At 41.7% G+C, this 19195-nt stretch overlaps 3 protein-coding genes across 5 annotated transcripts; 2 read left to right on the top strand and 1 right to left on the bottom strand.

The window, feature by feature from the left end:
* The first annotated feature begins 677 nt into the window (after positions 1-677).
* Positions 678-4536, top strand: tomm20b (translocase of outer mitochondrial membrane 20b). Its single transcript, XM_010741365.3, has 5 exons — positions 678-919; positions 2908-2954; positions 3459-3540; positions 3630-3772; positions 3914-4536. The coding sequence occupies exons 1-5, from the start codon at positions 796-798 to the stop codon at positions 3956-3958; spliced, it is 441 nt and encodes a 146-aa protein (XP_010739667.1). The 5' UTR covers positions 678-795; the 3' UTR covers positions 3959-4536.
* A 903-nt stretch (positions 4537-5439) lies between these two features.
* rbm34 (RNA binding motif protein 34) lies at positions 5440-10844 on the bottom strand. Of its 2 annotated transcripts, none has more exons than XM_027283385.1 (11): positions 10639-10844; positions 9483-9666; positions 8692-8822; positions 8359-8575; positions 7742-7801; positions 7212-7255; positions 7014-7097; positions 6858-6921; positions 6735-6777; positions 6531-6649; positions 5440-6328 (listed from the first exon to the last, which is right to left on the bottom strand). In XM_027283385.1, exons 1-11 carry the CDS (start codon positions 10659-10661, stop codon positions 5954-5956), a joined length of 1344 nt encoding a protein of 447 aa, XP_027139186.1. In that variant the 5' UTR covers positions 10662-10844; the 3' UTR covers positions 5440-5953. The 2 variants fall into 2 exon arrangements, with proteins under 2 accessions (XP_027139186.1, XP_027139187.1); XM_027283386.1 differs by having other exon boundaries at positions 9483-9651.
* A 197-nt stretch (positions 10845-11041) lies between these two features.
* On the top strand, positions 11042-17982 carry tbce (tubulin folding cofactor E). 2 transcript variants are annotated; one of them, XM_019267381.2, is made up of 17 exons: positions 11042-11140; positions 11287-11393; positions 12189-12273; positions 12530-12685; positions 13028-13113; positions 13572-13671; positions 13762-13864; positions 14124-14200; positions 14289-14381; positions 14931-14995; positions 15087-15151; positions 15455-15607; positions 15691-15829; positions 15968-16036; positions 16160-16219; positions 16345-16436; positions 16520-17982. In XM_019267381.2, the coding sequence occupies exons 2-17, from the start codon at positions 11288-11290 to the stop codon at positions 16613-16615; spliced, it is 1545 nt and encodes a 514-aa protein (XP_019122926.2). In that variant the 5' UTR covers positions 11042-11140; position 11287; the 3' UTR covers positions 16616-17982. The 2 variants fall into 2 exon arrangements, with proteins under 2 accessions (XP_019122926.2, XP_019122927.2); XM_019267382.2 differs by having other exon boundaries at positions 11062-11140; positions 11253-11393.
* The last annotated feature ends 1213 nt before the right edge of the window (positions 17983-19195 follow it).

Below are 19195 nucleotides of genomic sequence, written 5' to 3'. Positions count from 1 at the left end.
AAAACACAAGATAAATAGGTAGACAAGGTGCAGTGGCAAGATGATCAGAATCAGATTCAGAAATACTTTAATAATCTCAGGGGAAATTATTTTTGTTACAATAGTCCAGGTATACAAACAAAAACATATGTTAAACAAGTAATCATCTATTAGGATCAAAATATAACCGCAGGCAGGAATGATTTTCTGTATCGCTCTGTGGTGGATTTAAGAGAGAGGAGTCTTCTGCTGAAGGAGCTCCTCTGCAGAGCCAGTGTGTCGTAGTAGAGGGTGAGAGACATTGTCCAATATGGACTGAAGCCTGGACAGCATCCTCCTAGTGTCCAACTCCTCCCCCCACGACATCACCAGCTCTACTGATGATGGTAATAGTACTGATGGTATGATGGTAATGTTATTGTTAATAACAGTATATAATAATAATATAATTATAATGTATTGTTTTTTTATTATAATAAAATTATATAATAACCTTTTATGCATCTAACCTGCAAATAACAGTCTCCAGAAATAACCCGAAATTAAACTAAAACGCATCACAGTATTTCAGAAAACAGGTTCAAACACTGACTCATTCACACTGAACCGTCTTTAACTGTGAAAATATCTTTATTTCTTCACATTTACAGTCAGGCATTGCACAGGCAGCTGTAAGCTGTCAAACGGCGGGGTCCTGCTGGGTCCTTCTTCCTGCCCTGAGCCGCTGCGCCAGCCTCCAGACAGACACCGAGCACCGGGGAAAAAACGATTAATTCACCGGTAATCCTCCTCAAACCGACCGGGTCACCGGGAGTCATGATGGGCGGTAAGACCAGCGCGCTGGCCGCGGGGGTGTGCGGGGCTCTGTTCGTCGGTTACTGCATCTATTTCGACAGGAAGAGACGGAGTGACCCCAACTTCAAGAACAGGCTGCGAGAGCGTGAGTGTTGACCTCCTCCTCCTCCTCCTCTTCCTCTTCTTCCTCCTCTCCTCCTTCATCATCACAGGAACCTGGACTCGGTCCGGTCCAGCTCGGTTTAGTTCAGTCTGTCACAGCTTGTTTCAGTCTGACCAGGTGTGTCTTGTTTGATGAAGCTCTCACGCGGAGCTCCGTTCACCTGTCAGACATTTTCATGTCCTGACATTAAAACAGTTTGTTAGCAGCACAGTTAAGACCTCACACGAGTCCACAAGCTCTTCGGCTTCATTCGGCTTAATTCGGCTTAAACTCGACCAACCAAGAAACTTCAAGGATTCAAGGAGAAGGTCCTTTAAACTCAAGGAGTAATACATATTCATTGAATGACTTAATGAATGAGCTGCATGCCCCTCAGAGTGTCACATTTTCTAGTATCTGCACACTGTGCTTTCTGCTGCTGTCCAAAGATTGAATGAAAAAGTAAATCAGGTCATCCTGGGTGGCCTGAGCCCGTCCCAGCTGACTTTGGGGACACCCTGGACGAGTCTGGACACAAAGAGAGAAACACCCCCATTCACACTCACATTCACACCTACGGCCAATCTAGAGTCACCAGTTAACCTGTTCGAAGTCTTCGGACTGGACCCGAGTACCCGGAGAGATCATGCAAACTCCACACAGAAAGACCCGGTCGAGGTTCAAACCAAGAACCTTCTTGCTGCGAGTTAAAAAGTATATTCTGAATCAGAGTAAGATGACAACACTCCTGAATATTGTTCAAATACCTCATGCCATGTTCTGTCTGGTGTTCACCTTGAGCAAGGTCATGGTAAACAGATTTTTCTCAATGGAGTTTGGTTCGACTTGTGTTTAATACTCGCTGTGTAAGCCACTGGAAACCCAAATCCATAAATGCTTCTAACTATGTAATTTATGGTCTCATGCACATAAGTAGTAAACATATAAAAAGTAATCCGGGTTTGAAACATTGTCATTTGAGTTTTTGTAAACTCTCCTGCTATCTGTTTGAATTAGACGTGCTCGGACATTTATCACGCAATTAATTCTGTGAACCGATCATAAAAGATCCATCTTAGTTATCCCACAAAACCTAATAAATAAACATTAAAAATTGTCAAGAAAGGAAATGGTCTTTCATCCGTTTTCCTTATTAAACAGAAAAACACCATCTGAATTGAAGTTCTCTCTTTTACCCAACGAGGATTAATTTAATTGTCTTGTTAACTCATCATAAAACATTGAATTTAATCAGAAACTGAATAAAACTTGCCATAAACATCTTTGTTAGGTTAAACAATCACTAGCTCTGGTCTGATTTAGAAAAATAGTCAAACTATTCTGGTAAAATTACTGTTTTTGTGAAAGTGTCTGTGGCTTTTGAAGAGAGTGTTGATAACGGCTTCAATCCTCCGTCAAAAAGTCCCGTCTGTCTGCAAAATAAACCTTAATAAATAAACCTTTTTACTATTTCAAGCCAAATTTCTAGAAACATTAAGGGCACCCGAGGAGACCAGCAACAGTCTCATTCATGAAGCTGTCAGCGTCACTGTCCTACGAGCTGGGCTTTCAGCCAAATGCCGATGATGTGTTACTCGGTGAACAGTGACAGTTCAGTCTGTTATCACTGTGAGTCGAGGACCAGCAGCTATGTTAACTTCATTCAGAGCCTCCAGGTTCTGAAAGTTTGATGGTTTTAACCCTACAAGGAGTTTACACTTGTTTTGATGATCAGAGTTGGTAACTCTTAAACAAGAAGAGACAAACTGGTGCTGGTTGAGCAAATGTGCAGAGAGAGAGTCACGCTGTGTCAGCTGTTTACTGCACCACTCACACCACCGTAACGAATAATTAAGACCACGACAAAAGCTGAACTTGGTGGTTTTACAGAGAGTTGTTTGCTGCAGCTGTCTGTTTGTGAATGTCAAATGCTGTTTGTTTGAGTGAAACAGTGATCATTTGGACTCTGATTGTTTGTGTTTTTGTTGCAGGGAGAAGAAAGATGAAGGTAGCCAAAGAGAGGGCAGGCATGGCAAAGGTGAGCACAGACTCTTCATCTTGCTGCTAAACGCTTGTTACTGTGTTGCTACACTCAGTTTCCCAGGTATCACCTGTTCATTTCTCCTTTTACCATAAAGTGCAATGATTGTCTCCCCCTGCTGGCCATTAAGAAGAATGCAGATTTAAAACACTTAAACACAAACACAAAATTTGTAACCATGACACTGTAGTGATAAATTCAGCAGCAGGTCTTCAGCCTTTGTGGAAATTAAGCATTTGTTTCGGTATTTGTCTGCTAGTGTGTTTTTTTTTAAATCTAGATGAAGGTGAAGGGCTGCACCCAACAGATGAAGTACAACGAGGAGATCACAGATCAGTTTCCGCGACTCCTCTGAGCTCATGTTTAAACATCTCAGACAACAGATGTACATAAACATTGCTGTACATGACACTATGACTTTCTGTGAGGTCTGGCTGGTAAAAACAGGAGAGAGGGGTTCTCAGGTCTGCATCCTGGTGTTGAATGTTATTTGTCCTGCAGCTCCCAGACCTGAAGGACGCTGAAGCGGTGCAGAAGTTCTTCCTGGAGGAAATCCAACTGGGGGAGGAGCTGCTGGCTCAGGGTAACACCTCCACAGTCTAATTTCAGGTAGCAGCGGAAAGTTCTGGTTTCTGTGGAGTCTGTAAGTGTGTTTATGTTTGTGCTCCACAGGAGACTATGAGAAAGGTGTGGACCATCTGACCAACGCCATCGCGGTGTGTGGTCAGCCTCAGCAGCTGTTGCAGGTGCTGCAGCAGACTCTGCCACCGCCTGTCTTCCAGATGCTGCTCACCAAACTGCCCAGCATCAGCCAGGTAAACACACAAAACCTCATCACCTCATCCTCCAAAATCAGCCTCACCCTCTCTAACTTGATCCAGGTAGCCGCAGACACCTGATTGGTTACTTCCACTCTGTTCATTAACTCATTGTTGTGTTGTTTTCTGCTCCTGCAGCGTATTGTGAGTGCACAGAGTCTAAGCGAGGACGATATAGAATGAGAGGATTGAAACAGCCTGCGCCTCTTCCTCTCGTGGACGTCTACTCTCCATCACGACCTGCCAACGCCTCGGCCTCCATCACTCCGGCCGATGTCCAACACTTCCCATCAGGGCGTCCGAAAGGGAATTAGTTTTTTATTCCTGAATTATCCATGACAGTAGTGTTTGTTTTTTACTTAAATTACCCGTTTTGGGGTATTAAAAGTATCTCAATCATAATATCCAGAGAAATCCAAGAGCCTGTTCCCATTTCATCATCTTTAGATATGTACTAATTCACTGGACTGGGTGAAATCATTAATCAGCTCCTTCCTTCAGGATGGTGTGGCACACATCCTGACCGCATCATTTACCAGGTTTACACTGACTGACATGTCGTCAACCATCTTCATGGTTATTGTGATATCAGTAGTAGAGAGTTCACAGCGCTTCACAAAGTATTTATTGTTTTGTTATCAGTCGACTTTCTGTTTGGTCTAGACTTGGAAACACTTTTGTGAAAAAAAGTGGAATGTTTTGTTCATTTTAAAGAGGACAAACCTCTTTATGAAAAAATAAAATAAAATGTGAACAAACGATGAAGTTGTTTTGAGTTTATTTTAAAAGAGCTGACCTGATGAACAGACAGGGAGCAACATCGCTGCCTCAACTTATTGCTCATCGCAACCTAGCACGGAGCTTCTTAGTTACCAAACATTACCTGTTGCAATCAATGTAATTTCAGGCATTTTGAACTTTTTTCTCAATAAGTAGTGATGTAGTGAACATTTCATTTCAAGGGAACCATGCTCGCTCTGCACAGATCTGATGTAACCTTCCTCATAAATTCATAAAACAAACACAAACATCATTTACATCTGTTTTCTGCACCGTTTTTCACTGGACACTCTTTTAATTGCATCATCTCGTTGCTCTCTCTTCTTCTGACTGTAGAATTTGTGTGACCTACTGCCTATCTCCTGAACCAACTCCTCATATTTACAAACTGATAGATGAAAACTACTACTAGAATATAAGCCAACGTTCAAAAGAGGAAACCCAGAAATAATGTCCATCTCCTGCACAGGCAAACAAAGACTCAACTTTCTGTCTCACTTCTATGTCGCCCTTTAATTTTTAGTCAATCTCGAGCACTGACAGTATAAAAAAGTTGGACGTTTTAACATGGGCTCTTGTAGAGTTTTGGTACTTCCACATTGGCGTCACTTCAGTCACTGAGGTGGCCACTTGATCTCAACCAATTGGGGGCTGGGGGCAACGGCTGATATTTCTAGGCTTCCAGTGTAACCAGTACATATCTGGGGTAAGACTTCCTCTGCAGTATGATTACTAACCCTCTGGCAGAATGCCATGGACTCTTGGGGGTCTGTTGACCCCTATTTGAGAATCAGCGCCATAGCTCATGCTGCATCCAGTGGGTCTGTGGTGCATTCGTGACATATCAAATAGACGTGTCAGGAATGAGGAGGATTCAAATGTTGACAGTATTGGGACATTTATTTTGTTAAAAGATCAATGACACTTGGGTTATACTAGCTAAACTAGCTTAGCAAAAGCCTGGAAGGGTGGGGAAACAGCTCTTCTTAAGCTCAACGATTAACAGAGTCCAGAAACTTAAGAGAAAGTAAGTATTTTAATACAATAACAGGAACATCAAACAATATAATCCAATACAGCTAAATGGTAAAAACATACAAATGGTGTGTGACAAAGTTTCGTTCAATAGCTGTATTGGTTTTACAGACAGGATGTGATTGGATGAACTGACTGTCAGAGCTGTCTGGATTGCAGCAGCTTTGTTGCTCAGAATCAGGTTTCCTGAGTAAAACTCAGAAGCTCCTTTAAAATGTGGAACATGGACTGAAGGAAACAAGCCTGTCCTTCAATCAACAATCCTCTGTTCTTTTTGACAATGTGTGATTAGAGCAGCAAAAGCCGAATCACTGTTGGGTTCAGAAAGAGTTCAGACGTATTTATATTTCTGTAAAACGATGCTCAGATGTGAACAGTCTTCTTTCTAGGCTTCACTTTCTTCTTCAGTCCTTTCTTTTTAGTCTTTTTGTTCGGATCTGCCATCTCTCCTTTGAAGGAACCGGTACTTTTGGTTGACCACTGCTGGTTTCCAGAGAATTTCTTTTGAGACTTGAAACCTCCCCGAATGCCTCCTCTCTCTCGCCCTGGGCCTTTGATAGATCCCTTGATAGGGCCTTTAGCGGGACCTTTAGCTGGGCTCCTGCCAGGCCTCTCTGTGCTTCCTTTACCTTTGGTTTTATTCTGCTTCTCCTTCGTCACTGACCTCTTCACCCGGATGGACCTGCCCTCCAGTTTAGTGCCTTCCAGTTTCAACGCCAGCTGCACAGAGTCTGCACTCTGCATCAGGAAGACAAACAGGTACAAAACCGTAAACGCTCACATCACCACAATAAAGGGGTGAGTCAAGAGTCTGTGTTATTCCAATTGGTTTAGCACTGTGACCACCCAGCTACATTTGGCCCTGATGAAGTGGGGATCAAACATCACAGCTCCTTGAGAACACAAGCTTAAGAGTAAAGTAGGCTCTGAGGCATCGTACCTCAAACAGGACGTAACCGAATCCTTTCCCCAGTCCAGAGTTTTGGTCTCGTACCAGTCGTACAGCCTCAACTGTACCACACTCCTCAAAATGACGCCGAAAAGTCAGTTCGTTGATCTCTAAACACACACAGAAGGTTATCATCAACACAACATGACAAACATTTACACTCAACATTGATATTAACACTGCAGAGAGACTCACCAAACGGAAGATTCCCCACAAATACAGAGCGTTTGTGATCATGCTGCAAGACAACAACATCACCAAACATGTTAATATCACAAATACACATGTCAACAGATTAGCTGATGATTGGAGACTCACTGATGAGTTGTCGGTCACTCTGTCCACTCGTATGTAAAAGTCCTTCTCGATCTCCATGCCGTTCCTGTCAGCAGAGACAAAGAGGGAAACAGCTGGTTGATATTTAAATGAAAAGAATGACTAAGCATTTGTGGATTCAGTTAATAAGCGTCTGACCTCTCTAACGCCTTAACAACTCCGTCCTCGTCTTTAAACACCACATAAGCATTTATGCTTTGCTTTTTGGGATGAACTTTGCGTCTGTGGAGTAAAAAGAAGCACATTTCTATAAAAGGGAGTATGACGAGAGCACAATTTAACATTTGATTTGGTAGCTGTTCAATCCCAACAGAACAGTGACAGACAGAAACCTACTGAATAACTGCGACTTTGCGGGACATGGAAGGATCCTCTCGGGCCTGCAGGGAACAAAATATCAGGTGGTGAGGAGAAGTTACAGCCTCTCTAATGGAGCTCCTACAAAACTCTGAATGCATTGAAGTGAATGAGAAAACCCTAAAAACATTCTTCTACAAGATTCCATGTAGAAAATAAGAAATTAGTTAAATTCAGTTCAACTTTTACTTGGTTGAACGTTTGCAAACTTATGCTTGTTAAAGACGATAAAGGCCCGGTCACACCAACATTTAAAATCAGTTAATTTCAACTGAATCACAGAAGAGAACACAAAAAGGAGGAAGCCATGATAGTCTGTTCTTGGCTGACTAGATACACTACAGCAGTTCACCTGCTGACCCCGCGTTTCATCATTACGTCATACAGCTCCAAGAGCCAAAGATGAATTTCACTGTGTGATAATCATATTTATTTATTCAGTGTTTCTTTAACAATGTGCAGCTGATGCTGAACCTGTTCACAACCAAACTGTTTGTGTGTATTTTTACCACAGAGCGAAACCGGATGGACTCGATGGATCCTTTATCCTTGAAAATGCTCTGAAGGGTCTGAAAAACAGACAAGGAACAAGCCGTTAGAAAGTGAATATCATTAGCTGATAATCAGTCTGATCAGCCATCGTCAGTATAATACACACATTATTAAAATATTAATCAAAACTAATTTCTAACAGCAATCAACTTCAGACAGACTTGTCATACTTTACCCGGTTACCTAGTGGTTTTATAGTGTTGACTTTACGTAAAAAAAACAAAAACAAACAAACATATTGGCAGTTTGAATTAAACTAAAGCTCTCTGTGCTGTCTGGGGAAAATATAACACCAAAATCCCTTTAAGAAATTTGATAAATATTTTAAACACAGACCTTCGTGGCTACACTGACGAGGAAAGTGTCATTTGAGTTTAGCTGTCTCACAGGAGACTCTGAAAGCTGGCACTTTATTTTCCCGTTCGTTGGTATAAAAACCTCAGACTAAAAGGATGTCCAGACATCAGAGATTGTCGAGTGAAATTCATTTCTTCCTGGTGTTGTGACTGTGGCTATGTGACATTTTGAATGAATGAAAACAAGCTTTATTTAGGACCTTCTGTTCTCTCTGTACCTTCTTGGTGCAGCCGATAGGCAGGTTGCCTACGAACACCGTCCTCTTGCTCTTTATCACTTCCTCCACCTTTTTGGCTCTCAGCTTCTGTCTCTTCAACACCCACTGCTCCACGTCATTCTCTCCACCCAGCTCCGACCCTTTCCCCTTCTTCTTCTTCTTCCCGGGTGCGTCCCGCTCTTGTTCATCCTCGTCTGCAATCTGTAAACTCATCTCCCTGAAACCACCGAACAGAGATGAAGATGAAGAAGGAGTGAAGCTCACACAGACTTGACAGCTCTGGGGATGAATGAGTCGATCAGCTGGATTGACGTCTGTTTCTAAACCCCTCACCTGTTTTCCAGCTTCTGGTCGGCTTCTGATTTGTCTTTAAGTGGCTTCTTCCTCTTCTTCTGGCTGGGTTGACCTTTGACCTCTGGAGTTTCCTTCTGCTCCTCCTTTGTCTCTGTGCTCTTCCGAACAGGCTGCGTAATAACAAACAATCAACCACACAAGACATGTTTCAGACCAACAGTAAATTAATTCTTTTAACTCTCCTAGATGAAACAACCATTGTACCAAATTGTTTTTTTTTTTTCAAACTGCATAATTAGTATAGTTTAATAATTTTGTTTCAGGAACTCTCATCACTGTAGTGACTCTTTCTGCTCTGCCATGGAGGTTCTGCCAGTTAATCTCGGCAGTTATATCTGAATAAAAAATTGAAATCATCTGAAGTGTTTGGCCACAATCAATTTTCATTATTCTTTTCATTATTCTTCTTGTTTATTTCTCACTGTTTGATGAATAAATACATCGCTGCAAACTTGTTTTCAGTGGAAATTTTTATCCACAAACTCTTTGAACATCATTATCATTAATATTTAGCCAAATAATCACAAACCCACCACACGGACATTGTCTATATGTGTCCCAGGTGCTATTTTTATTGTTCTGTGTTGCCATAGAGCAACTTTAATAACAGATCAATGACCAACGCTGTTGTTCTTTCAAGACCATGAACACATACACACACACTGTGGTTTATTTATACTCTCAGAATCCAGTATTTTCTTCCTGTTTACCTTAGAAAAACTAGAATGGGCATCATTTTTATTTTACTTATTATTTTGTGTGTGATTTACCTTGGGTGCAGGCTGAAACAGAAGAGATGCAGCTGGTGCAGCGGTGCTGAATAAAGCCGACAGCGACGATCCAGAAGCCGAAGAGGGTTCTGGGTTATTCTGGAACAAACTTCCTGACACCTGACCGACCACATAATCAGCCGACTGCTGTCCTGGCGCCGCCTCTCCACTGAGGACAGAAAATCTGAAGTGAGATATACGTCAGGTCACAGAATCTGATCTAAGAGCAAAAAACTACTGGTAATTAGAGACGTGATCACTTTAGGTCCCATATGAACACAGTGTGAGATCCTCTCTTCAAAGGTTTATTCAAGGTGGCTTTTATATTTTGTATGTAGTACTGTACTTTACAGGTCAAGTAACCATATGTTACTATCCTAATTTCAATGTTACTGTATTCTTCTCGATGAACATTAATTTGACACTGCCAAACTTCACACTTCATGTTTGGGAAAATGAATAAAAATGTGTTTAAAGGCATATATGTTGACCATGATGCACATTTATTATTTGTAATCAGGAAAAGTGACTTACTTACTTCTCTTTGTGAGAAGTGAGTGCAACTTCGTCATTTCCACTGAACCAGAGACCATCACCATGCGGTGATACAGTTCTGTGTGTTGTTGTAATATTTTAATAATCTAAACAAGTGAGATCATATGAATGTTAAACCGAAGAGGCCCGAGAAACGACCCTTGAGAAACAACCTCACTGTGGGTAATTGTTCTGCTGATTTGCAACACTAATTGAAACTGTCACTCTCTCTAAAACGAGTTGTTCAGTCACTAACTGTAAGAAAATATTGAAAAATACCAAGATCATAAAATCCCTAAAGAGTCTAAAGCTGTTGAACCATCCAGGTATGTGCACACAGACCAGAGATGTGACTCCAGGTTCACTTTGCTCTGAATGTATCAGTGTAATTTAGTGTGCAATCATAAAAACACACAAAAATAGTTTGAGTTAACTCTTTTGTCAAAATACTCACAGTGTTTATTCTAAAATTGATTCACTACAAAGCTGCGAGTGACCTTTAGCTGCAGTGTCTATAACAGTTTAACAGTGTGTGTCAGACTGCTGCTTAGACACATGTTGTCACACATTGATCTGTGTCTCCATTCACTTTAACTTTGGGCAGAAACATGCGTAAACAAACCTCTTGTCACGTGTCTTCTTCATGGTTTCCTTCAGTTTATCCCAACACCACTCGAAGACTGACTTCCGGTGTGTTCTGTGTTTTGAAATATGTAATCTGTTGGGTTACTTGCAGCATTTATTTGAATTATTACGACTCAAAGTCCAGAAACACGAGAGCTGCAGCGCGTTCACACGTTTTCCTCCCAGCACAGACACCCCACTGCGGATTATGTCCGATAGGACACTCGGTCACAGCAGCACAAAGGTTCCTTTTTATCTTTCCTGGATTAAGGTTGATTTGACAGCACCGAGCTTTTCACTTCATGTCTGGGATAGTGAGAATTAGACATTTTCAGAGAAAGAGCATACGTGTTGAACACAATGCACAATTATCATTTTTATTTTGTGTGCGAGAAGTGAGTGCAACCTCTAAATCTGTCCGGTGAACCGGAGGCGTGAGGTGTTTTGGTTTGGAGGCTAACGTTAGCCGAGAAGCTAAAGCACGTCAGAAACTACAACAGGTAACTTATAACTTATTATTATTATTAAGTGTCCGACGTCAGGTTGTACATATACAAACTACCTCTCATATTACTGTAAATGTGACTTTGACGTGACCCCGTGTTCACCCAGCCTGACCCCGGTGTTACTCTCCTCTCCTCGGCAGGATGAGGGTCGACCAGGCGGTGCCGGCGGACGCGGTGGGCAGGCGGGTGTCCTGTGGCGATGAGCGGGCCACGGTGCGGTTTGTGGGCCCGGTACCACCCACAGCAGGTAAAATCCGGGATGTCAGCCGGTGATTGACCCTAACTAACCAGGGCTGGGTCGGTAAAATATGTGCAAGACATTTAGCTGGTTTGTCCCCATACAAAGGGGAATCCCAGATAGCAAATATTTTGGCTGTATTATGGCATACATTTGGCATTTTTGGCTTTCTTTTGGCTTAACTGTGGTATGATTAGGGTTATCCATAATAGATAAGGAGGCACCAGCACTATATGGCTGAGTTAAGGCATGTTTATGGCCAGAAGACTGGGCGTGAGTAGGATCAGCTGATGTGGGGCTCTTCTGGGACATTTATGGCTATAGTCCACAATTTGTTTTGTTATGATTTTGGCTTTCCTAATTTGGGCCATTTATGGCCCAGTCATCCACCCATAACCTTACCAAAATGAAAGCCAGATTTGGGCCAAAGCGAAGCCAAAAAGATTTTTGCTATCTAGGATAAGTCTAGTCAAGTCACTTTATTTATGAAGCACAACACACATTTAGATCCCTTCATCCGTTTTCTGTGACCGCAGCTGACACTGTGCAAGAGGCAGGTTGCCAGTTCATCACAGGGCTTACACTTAAAGACAAACAACCATTCACCTACAACTGCAGATGTATGTCTTTGGACTGTGGGACGAAGCCAGAGTACCCGGAGAGACAGAGACCGAGCCAAAAAAACAGAAAGTTGTGGAAGCAGCTTCACTAGATGGGACACTTCTATCCTTTTCAACAATTGACAGCACATGTGCTGATACTTAACACACTAACAGTAACCAAATGTTTGTTCGGTGTGTTCAGGGCTGTGGCTCGGCGTGGAGTGGGATAACCCAGAGAGAGGCAAACATGACGGCAGCCATGACGGAGTCCAGTACTTTACATGCAGGTAATTTTCAGTATTTCCCGTCACTCTAACCTATCCACACAAGTTCCCATGTAGTTCATTTTCAAAACATCAAGGCTTCTCTGGGTGATTCCTCTGAGGAGCCCAAAATACTTTACTAAACACTTATTGGATTAAAATGATAAAGAAAGTGATTTATTTTTCACGTATGAGAATTACTTACTATAATTTCCGGCCAATGTGATCAGTCTGAAACAAGTAACTATCGTGTCCTTGATCATTTTCACTTTGCTGTTAGACACCCCAAAGGAGGCTCATTGGTCCGTCCAGCAAAGGTGAGCTTCGGAGTGGACTACCTGACCGCTGTGCAACAGGTGTACCAGGTCAACTCACAAGAAGTGCTGACGGAGGGCTCCTCCGAGAGTGTCCATTGGTTGGCAGTCAAGGAGCGCAGGTATCATCATCTCCAGATGTTGTGTGATCTGACTGGTCTTAAATTAGAGACTTAACTGTTTGTTAAGTATATTTATATCACTGAGATAAAACAAAACACAAGCCGGAACATTTCAATTAGTACAACAACAGATTCAGATGACGCAACATTTCTTTTTGTGGGTCATTATTTGAGATTTAATCGAGGCTTTAACTGGAGAATTTATGTCACGACATACACACAGACTCTAAGGTCAAGTATTGTGTTTTTTTGTTGTTGTTGTTTTTTAATGAAAAGAGCTGCACAGTCAAAGCTCAGTTTATGTTGATTGATTCCATCCTTCTTCATTTTATGTCTCCGCAGTTTAGAACGTCTTCCATCAGTGTTGTTGAGTCGTAGTGATGTGAACGGACCCGGAGCTGATGGAGAGATCAAGAAATCAACACCAAGTATCTTTTTACAGATATATCAGGCCTCATTTGGCTGGATTTATGTTTTAAATGTTGCTGTTCCTGAGGATGTTTGTCATCACGCGTACATTAGGTGTAGATTCTGTCTCTGTAGCAGTATTGTCAATGAAAACATGAACCAGATTGATTGACAGAAAATTTATTTCCAACTACTCTGAGTCATTTAATCAAGCTACTAATGTGAAGATTTGTTGCTTTTCTGTTTCAGACTGTTGGTAGGACAATACAAGTAAAATAAGGAGGTCTCCTTCAACTTTGGGAAATTGTCACTGTAACTAGGTTTCCTTCCCCATGTAGCAAGAAAGTTTGATGATTCAAGAAAAGATTGAATTCTCTAATACATGCAACTAATGGAAATGACATTTTCTATCATAATTATTAGTCATTTTTAGTGTGAATGTGAGCATGGTCAATGACTCCTTAACAGCAGTAATCAGACGTGCAGTGGTTGGACATGAGTGGGACTCTGCTGTCCGGCTGGGAGGACGTGGCTGCAATCACCCGGCAGCTGGACCAGCTAGAGGGACTCCAGCTCAGGTACAGATTCCTCTGAGGTGGACTCTCTGTGTGTGTGTGTGTTTGTGTTTCTTTGCTTCCTTCCCCTGAATGCTTCATTTTGTTTTTCAGCAACAACAGACTGTGTTTGCCCTCTGACATCTCTGCTCACTGCCAGGCGTTCTGCAGACTCAGAGTCCTCGCCCTCAACAACTGTGACCTCACCTGGCCGCAGGTACACAACACTACAGAAGACCACAGTGTGTGTGTGTGTGTGTGTGTGTGTGTGTGTGTGTGTGTGTGTGTGTGTGTGTGTGTGCGCGCGCATGTGTGTGTGTGTGCCTTCACCTCTTCATCATCCGTTTATAAATCCCATTCTTTCTTTCTCTTTTGTGCTTTAAAAAAATTGTAAACATTTAAATTTCCCTTTCTCTTCCCTTCAATAATCAAAATTCAAGTGTAAATAAAATTTGTCTCTGCTGGTCTGTGGTCAGATCTTGGACTACGCCCGCATGTGGCCTAAGCTGGAGGATCTTTGTTTAGAAGAAAACAACATCACAGAGCTGCAGAGGTAACGGGCTTCAGGCTTCAGTCTAAAGCTATCTGACATTCAGGCTGTGGAGACTTTGTGTAACTCTGATGTGTTTGATGCTCTAAAGGCCTGATGGAGTCCTGCAGTCTCTGAAGTGTCTCAATCTGTCCTCAAACCCTTTAGTCCAGGAGAGTGTGCTGAGTATAGCTGCTCTGCCCAGGTACAGTCCACACCTTTTAATATCATATCTATGCAATTGAACTATTTCTGACTAGAGATTCAAAAGTTCTCTTTATGGTCTACAAATTGTACCAGATTTTCTACATGAAAAGTGCAATAAAAAAAAACACAAAAACTGAAGAAACCCCCCCAGGTTTGTTCGTGTAGCCTATTTTTTACACGTCTATCATGGTTCCCCCGGGTCCTTCAAGTTTTTGAACATACATAAATACACATGCTAAATACACATACAATTTAGAAATTTAAGTTGGGTTTATATATTTTTTTAAAAATTTAAAATATTATTTGTTGGACTTTGAAACCTTTTGTAAGTAGTACCATATAGTATAGTACAGTATATAAAAATAAAGTAATATAGTATAGTATATAACAAAGTATATCAATCCTGTTTGAAATGTTTATACAACTTGCATTCACATGTTGTAGTTATTTATATTGAGTTTGTTTCTTGACCTTGATACCTGATGCAGTTTTTTTTTTTTTTTAATTAACACCCGACTTTAATAAACTTTCTGTCGTTCAACTGCAGGTTGGAGAAGCTGAGCTTGTCCCAGACTGGACTGTCTGACATTCGATTTGACGACGCTGCTCCTGGTAAACAAAAACAAAAAGTCAGTTAATATTACTTTGTTAATACCTACACTTAATGTGTTTTTATGACATTATCATGACATGTTGTCTGTAGGATCTCAAACAGCCATGTTCCCAGCACTGACCAACCTCAACCTGGACAACAACAACATCACTGAGGTCAGTTCATATTACTGCCCTGATACATTAAGTACTGTATGAAAATAAGACTCAAGTAAAGAGTCAGAAAAGATGTCCATGTCTGACATCACTGCCTTTCAGAGGCTGTGGTGGCTTCAGTTTCATAGCTACAGTGAAGATTTCTGTGTCATATGAAACTAGAAGACCTGAGATGTACGTAGTCTGGATCAGTTTTATCCAGCTGAGTCCTGCTTGTATTGTGACCACAGTTAACCCTCTGATAATAATAATCTTAGATCACAGGGATGAAATCATCATGACCAAACTCTTTCTCTCTCTCAGTGGTGTGTGGTGGATGAGTTGGGGAAGTTGTCCAGTTTGGTACATTTTTCATGTCGCCATAACCGACTGGTGAGCAGTGATGGAAACTACAAAACAGCCAGTCAGATGCTCATCGCCAAACTGGGTGGACTGGTCTCCCTCAACGGCAGTGAGGTGAGCTGAATATGTGTGTATGTCTGTAAGTGTGTGTGTGTGTGTGTGTGTGCATGCTGACCCGTTGCCATGGTCTCCATCAGATCCAGCCTGAGGACAGGAGGGGGGCGGAGCTTGACTATATCAAGATGTTTGGAGAGGAGTGGCTGAAGGCAGGTGGGGGGAGTCAGCCCAGCAGCGAGTTCAACCGTCAGCACCCTCGTTACCTGAGCCTCATTGACAGTAAGCCACGCCCACAACACCATCAGGTCACAGAGCAGCTGATTGGCTCTGAAAACACTTGAGGGAAGAAACAGACAATTCCAGTTGATTCATATTTGATCAGCACTGCAGAGTTTGACAGCTTGACCTGTGTTTCAGAGTACGGAGCTCCAGAGGAAGGCGAGCTGAAGAAGCCAGAGCCGTTTGCACTGAAGAATCAGCTATTAAGTTAGTCCCACCTTTCTGCTCTCTGACTGGCTAACATGAATAAACGTACTGTAGTTTCAGCAGAGTGAAGCTACAAGAGAAATGTCATATTTCCTGATCTTTTTCTCGTCTCTCCTCAACCAGAGATCACATTTGTGTTTCCTGATGACCCAGAGCGGAAGCCAATTGAGAAGAAACTTCCAGGTAATACAGCAGAAAGGTTTCTCTCATAGCTTTGTGACACTTCAGGAGATGAGATGCTAAATATGTCGACAGGAAACAAAAAATCATGTCCAGTTGAGTTGAACAGTGTCTCATCTGTTCTGCAGCCTCCATGGTGGTTCAGAAGGTGAAGGGACTCCTGTACAGACTGCTGAAGGTTCCTGCTGCAGATCTGAAGCTCACCTACACCAGCCTCAAGGTGAGACATGTCCTCTTTTTCCAGCTGCACCGTTTTTCAGCAACATGCAGCCCAACACTGAAGTCAAGCTCCTTTCTTTGTAGATGGTTGGGACAGAGTTTGAGATCGACAGTGACCTGAAGACGATACAGTTTTACTCCATAGAGGACGGAGACCAGGTGTTGGTCCGCTGGTCCTGATCTGGACCGAGGAGGGGAAGAGCCGCCCAGCAGAGACAGAACAGAGGCCTCCAGGACTGAACCTGGAGTTGCAGAGAGGAGACAAACAGTGAGAAGTGGATTTAAGACTGGATCTGTTGAGGAAAAATCAGCCTTCAGGATGATGCATGTCACTGAAATCTACAGCTGCACCAACAGAGTCAAGCATTTAAGTTAAGTTTGTTGAAATAACAACAAACACGAGGTTTGAATTGGTCTGAATTTATTCTGTTAAAGGTCCAGTGTGTCAGATTTGGGGGGCTCTATGCGATAATAATATGATACTCATAACTATGTTTTTTCTTTATAATCACCTAAGAATAAGAATAGTTATGTTTGTTTTACCTTGGAATGAGCCCTTTATATCTACGGACACTGTAGGTCCTCTTCCACTGAGTCTACCGTGTTGAACTTCCATGTTTCTACAGCCCAGCCCAGAAATACCAAACTAAACCCTAGCTTTAGATATACCTATCTAAATAGGTTTTGTGGCCACTATAGTCTCTCCTTCATGCTAGGAAGGTAAGGATGAAGGTAGGGGGTTGCAATTAGGAACTACACTGCTAGATACAGCTAAATCCCACACGCTGGTCATTTAAATGTTACAGTTTTAGTCAGTTTAAACTGTATAATCTGTGCAAAGTGAAGTGCCTTGTTAGCATTTCAGTTTAGATGACAGTTGATATGAAATGTGTGTACATACATACATACATACATACATACATACATACATACATACATACATACATACATACATACATACATAATTTCAAATGTAGTGCAGTAAAAAATCAATCCAATGTTAATTTTAAAGTCTCATTCACTGAATCAGGCTGAGATACAGTACCTGAAGCTTGAGTTTGTACTTGGTGGTGCTTAATGAAGTCTACGAAGCTAAACATGTAGGGATGTAAAGTGCGGAAATGACCTGGGATGTTGAAAGAAATCTTATTAAAAAACTGAAGAATTCTTAAAGGAGTTGTTTGTTCTTCACAAGACAGGAAATAAAACTTAAAACAGGTGTAGCTGACACTGCTGCTGGTTTAGATAACACATCGGTAAAACTGATAATTGTTAAGAGTTCAAGAGACAGATGAGTAGTTTGTCTCTGATGTGTGATCCACATTCAACATCTGAATATTCACAACTTAGAAAGAGAAATTTGAATAATTCATCAAATCATCGGTTGCAGATTTGACCTCAGTCATTCGTCTATTGAGAATACTTTAACCACCGGAGGGCAGCAAGAGCTGAAAATGCTGCTCAGCAAAGGACTAGTATACTTCATTATTACATTGTTAATTATGTATAAATATTGTTAAATATGTAAATAAATCACCATGAACACACACACTAGTTTTTTTTTTTGTCTCGGTTCCATAATTAATTTGTTGTCCCCAACAAAGTTTCTCCTATTTGTTGGATGGAAAGGAAGGAAATGAATGAGACTAACAAGCCTAAAAATCACTGACAGGTTAAGTGAATAATCATCTTGTTACTGCACCTGTCAAGGAATGGGATATATTAGGTAACAAGTGAACAGTCGATTTTTGAAGTAAATCAGCTGGAAACAGGACAAATTAACAAGCGTAGGGATCTGAGTGACTGACAAGGGCCAAAATGTGACGGCGACGACAACTGGATCAGAGGATCTCCAAAACAATAGCTCTTGTGGAGTGTTCCTGGTATGCAGAGGTTGGTACCTACCAAAAGTGGTCTAAGTGGTGAACCGGAGACAGGGTCATGGGTGACCAAGGCTCATTGGTGCATAAGGGGAAAGAAGGCTAGCTGGGCTACAATAGTCCGATTCCATAGAAGAGCTACTGTAACACCAGATTCCTGCACAATGCAGAATCTGTAGGTGAGGGAACAAGATTTTGACATTGGAAGCTTTCTGGTGTTCATAAGTACTCTGACTAGTAATGATTAATCACATTCACATTCATACACATTTATCATAAGTTATTTGCATTCATGTAGAAATGTGTTACTGCCGTCATTCTGACATATCAAGTTGTCAGCAAGTGGAAGTGCCTACAGTGGGCATGTGAATGTCAGAACGGGACCATGGAGCAATGGAAGAAGGTGGCCTGGTGTTGACAAGATGTTGACTTGGCCTTTAAATTCCTACTGGAGATGAATGGTTTTAGTAGGAACGGGACTAACATGTTGTTAACAACAACTTGCAGTATGTTCAAGTCCACAGCTTTGGTAAAAATGATGTTACTACTGTTGTGTGCTGTTTTCCTGATGTTGTAATCCAGTGAACCTGCTATGAATCCAAGATGGCTGTCGTCCTTCATGATGGAGCAAACCAGGGTGAGTGTTTGATCCTCACAACTCAGTTCAGTATTTCTTTGAGCTTCATTAGGCTGAACTCGGAATAGATGATATCAAACAGAACACGCCAGACTGACTCTGTATATTTAAAAAAAAAAAGTTTTATTGAGGCTGTACAGACAGTTAATGTTCCCTCTTTGGCTGACGGTCAGTACAGACATACAATACTCTGTTCACAGACCTGACATGATGCAAATAACAGCAGTCCCCAGGGCAGCACAA

The sequence above is a fragment of the Larimichthys crocea genome, chromosome X, assembly GCF_000972845.2.
Source record: "Larimichthys crocea isolate SSNF chromosome X, L_crocea_2.0, whole genome shotgun sequence".
NCBI classification, from domain to species: Eukaryota; Metazoa; Chordata; class Actinopteri; family Sciaenidae; genus Larimichthys; species Larimichthys crocea.
Note: the sequence above shows the minus strand (reverse complement) of the source record. Positions and strands in the feature narration are given on the sequence as shown.

Coding starts and splice junctions, on each gene's coding strand:
- tbce (XM_019267381.2), top strand. CDS start 11,288: ATGAGGGTCGACCAGGCGGTGCCGGCGGACGCGGTGGGCAGGCGGGTG. Junction 14,382..14,930: donor AGTATAGCTGCTCTGCCCAG/GTACAGTCCACA, acceptor GTTCAACTGCAG/GTTGGAGAAGCTGAGCTTGT. Junction 15,830..15,967: donor TTACCTGAGCCTCATTGACA/GTAAGCCACGCC, acceptor CCTGTGTTTCAG/AGTACGGAGCTCCAGAGGAA.
- tomm20b (XM_010741365.3), top strand. CDS start 796: ATGATGGGCGGTAAGACCAGCGCGCTGGCCGCGGGGGTGTGCGGGGCT. Junction 920..2,907: donor CAAGAACAGGCTGCGAGAGC/GTGAGTGTTGAC, acceptor TTTTTGTTGCAG/GGAGAAGAAAGATGAAGGTA. Junction 2,955..3,458: donor AGAGGGCAGGCATGGCAAAG/GTGAGCACAGAC, acceptor TTTGTCCTGCAG/CTCCCAGACCTGAAGGACGC.
- rbm34 (XM_027283385.1), bottom strand. CDS start 10,661: ATGAAGAAGACACGTGACAAGAG. Junction 7,802..8,358: donor CTATCGGCTGCACCAAGAAG/GTACAGAGAGAA, acceptor TCTGTTTTTCAG/ACCCTTCAGAGCATTTTCAA. Junction 7,256..7,741: donor CCATCCGGTTTCGCTCTGTG/GTAAAAATACAC, acceptor TGTTCCCTGCAG/GCCCGAGAGGATCCTTCCAT.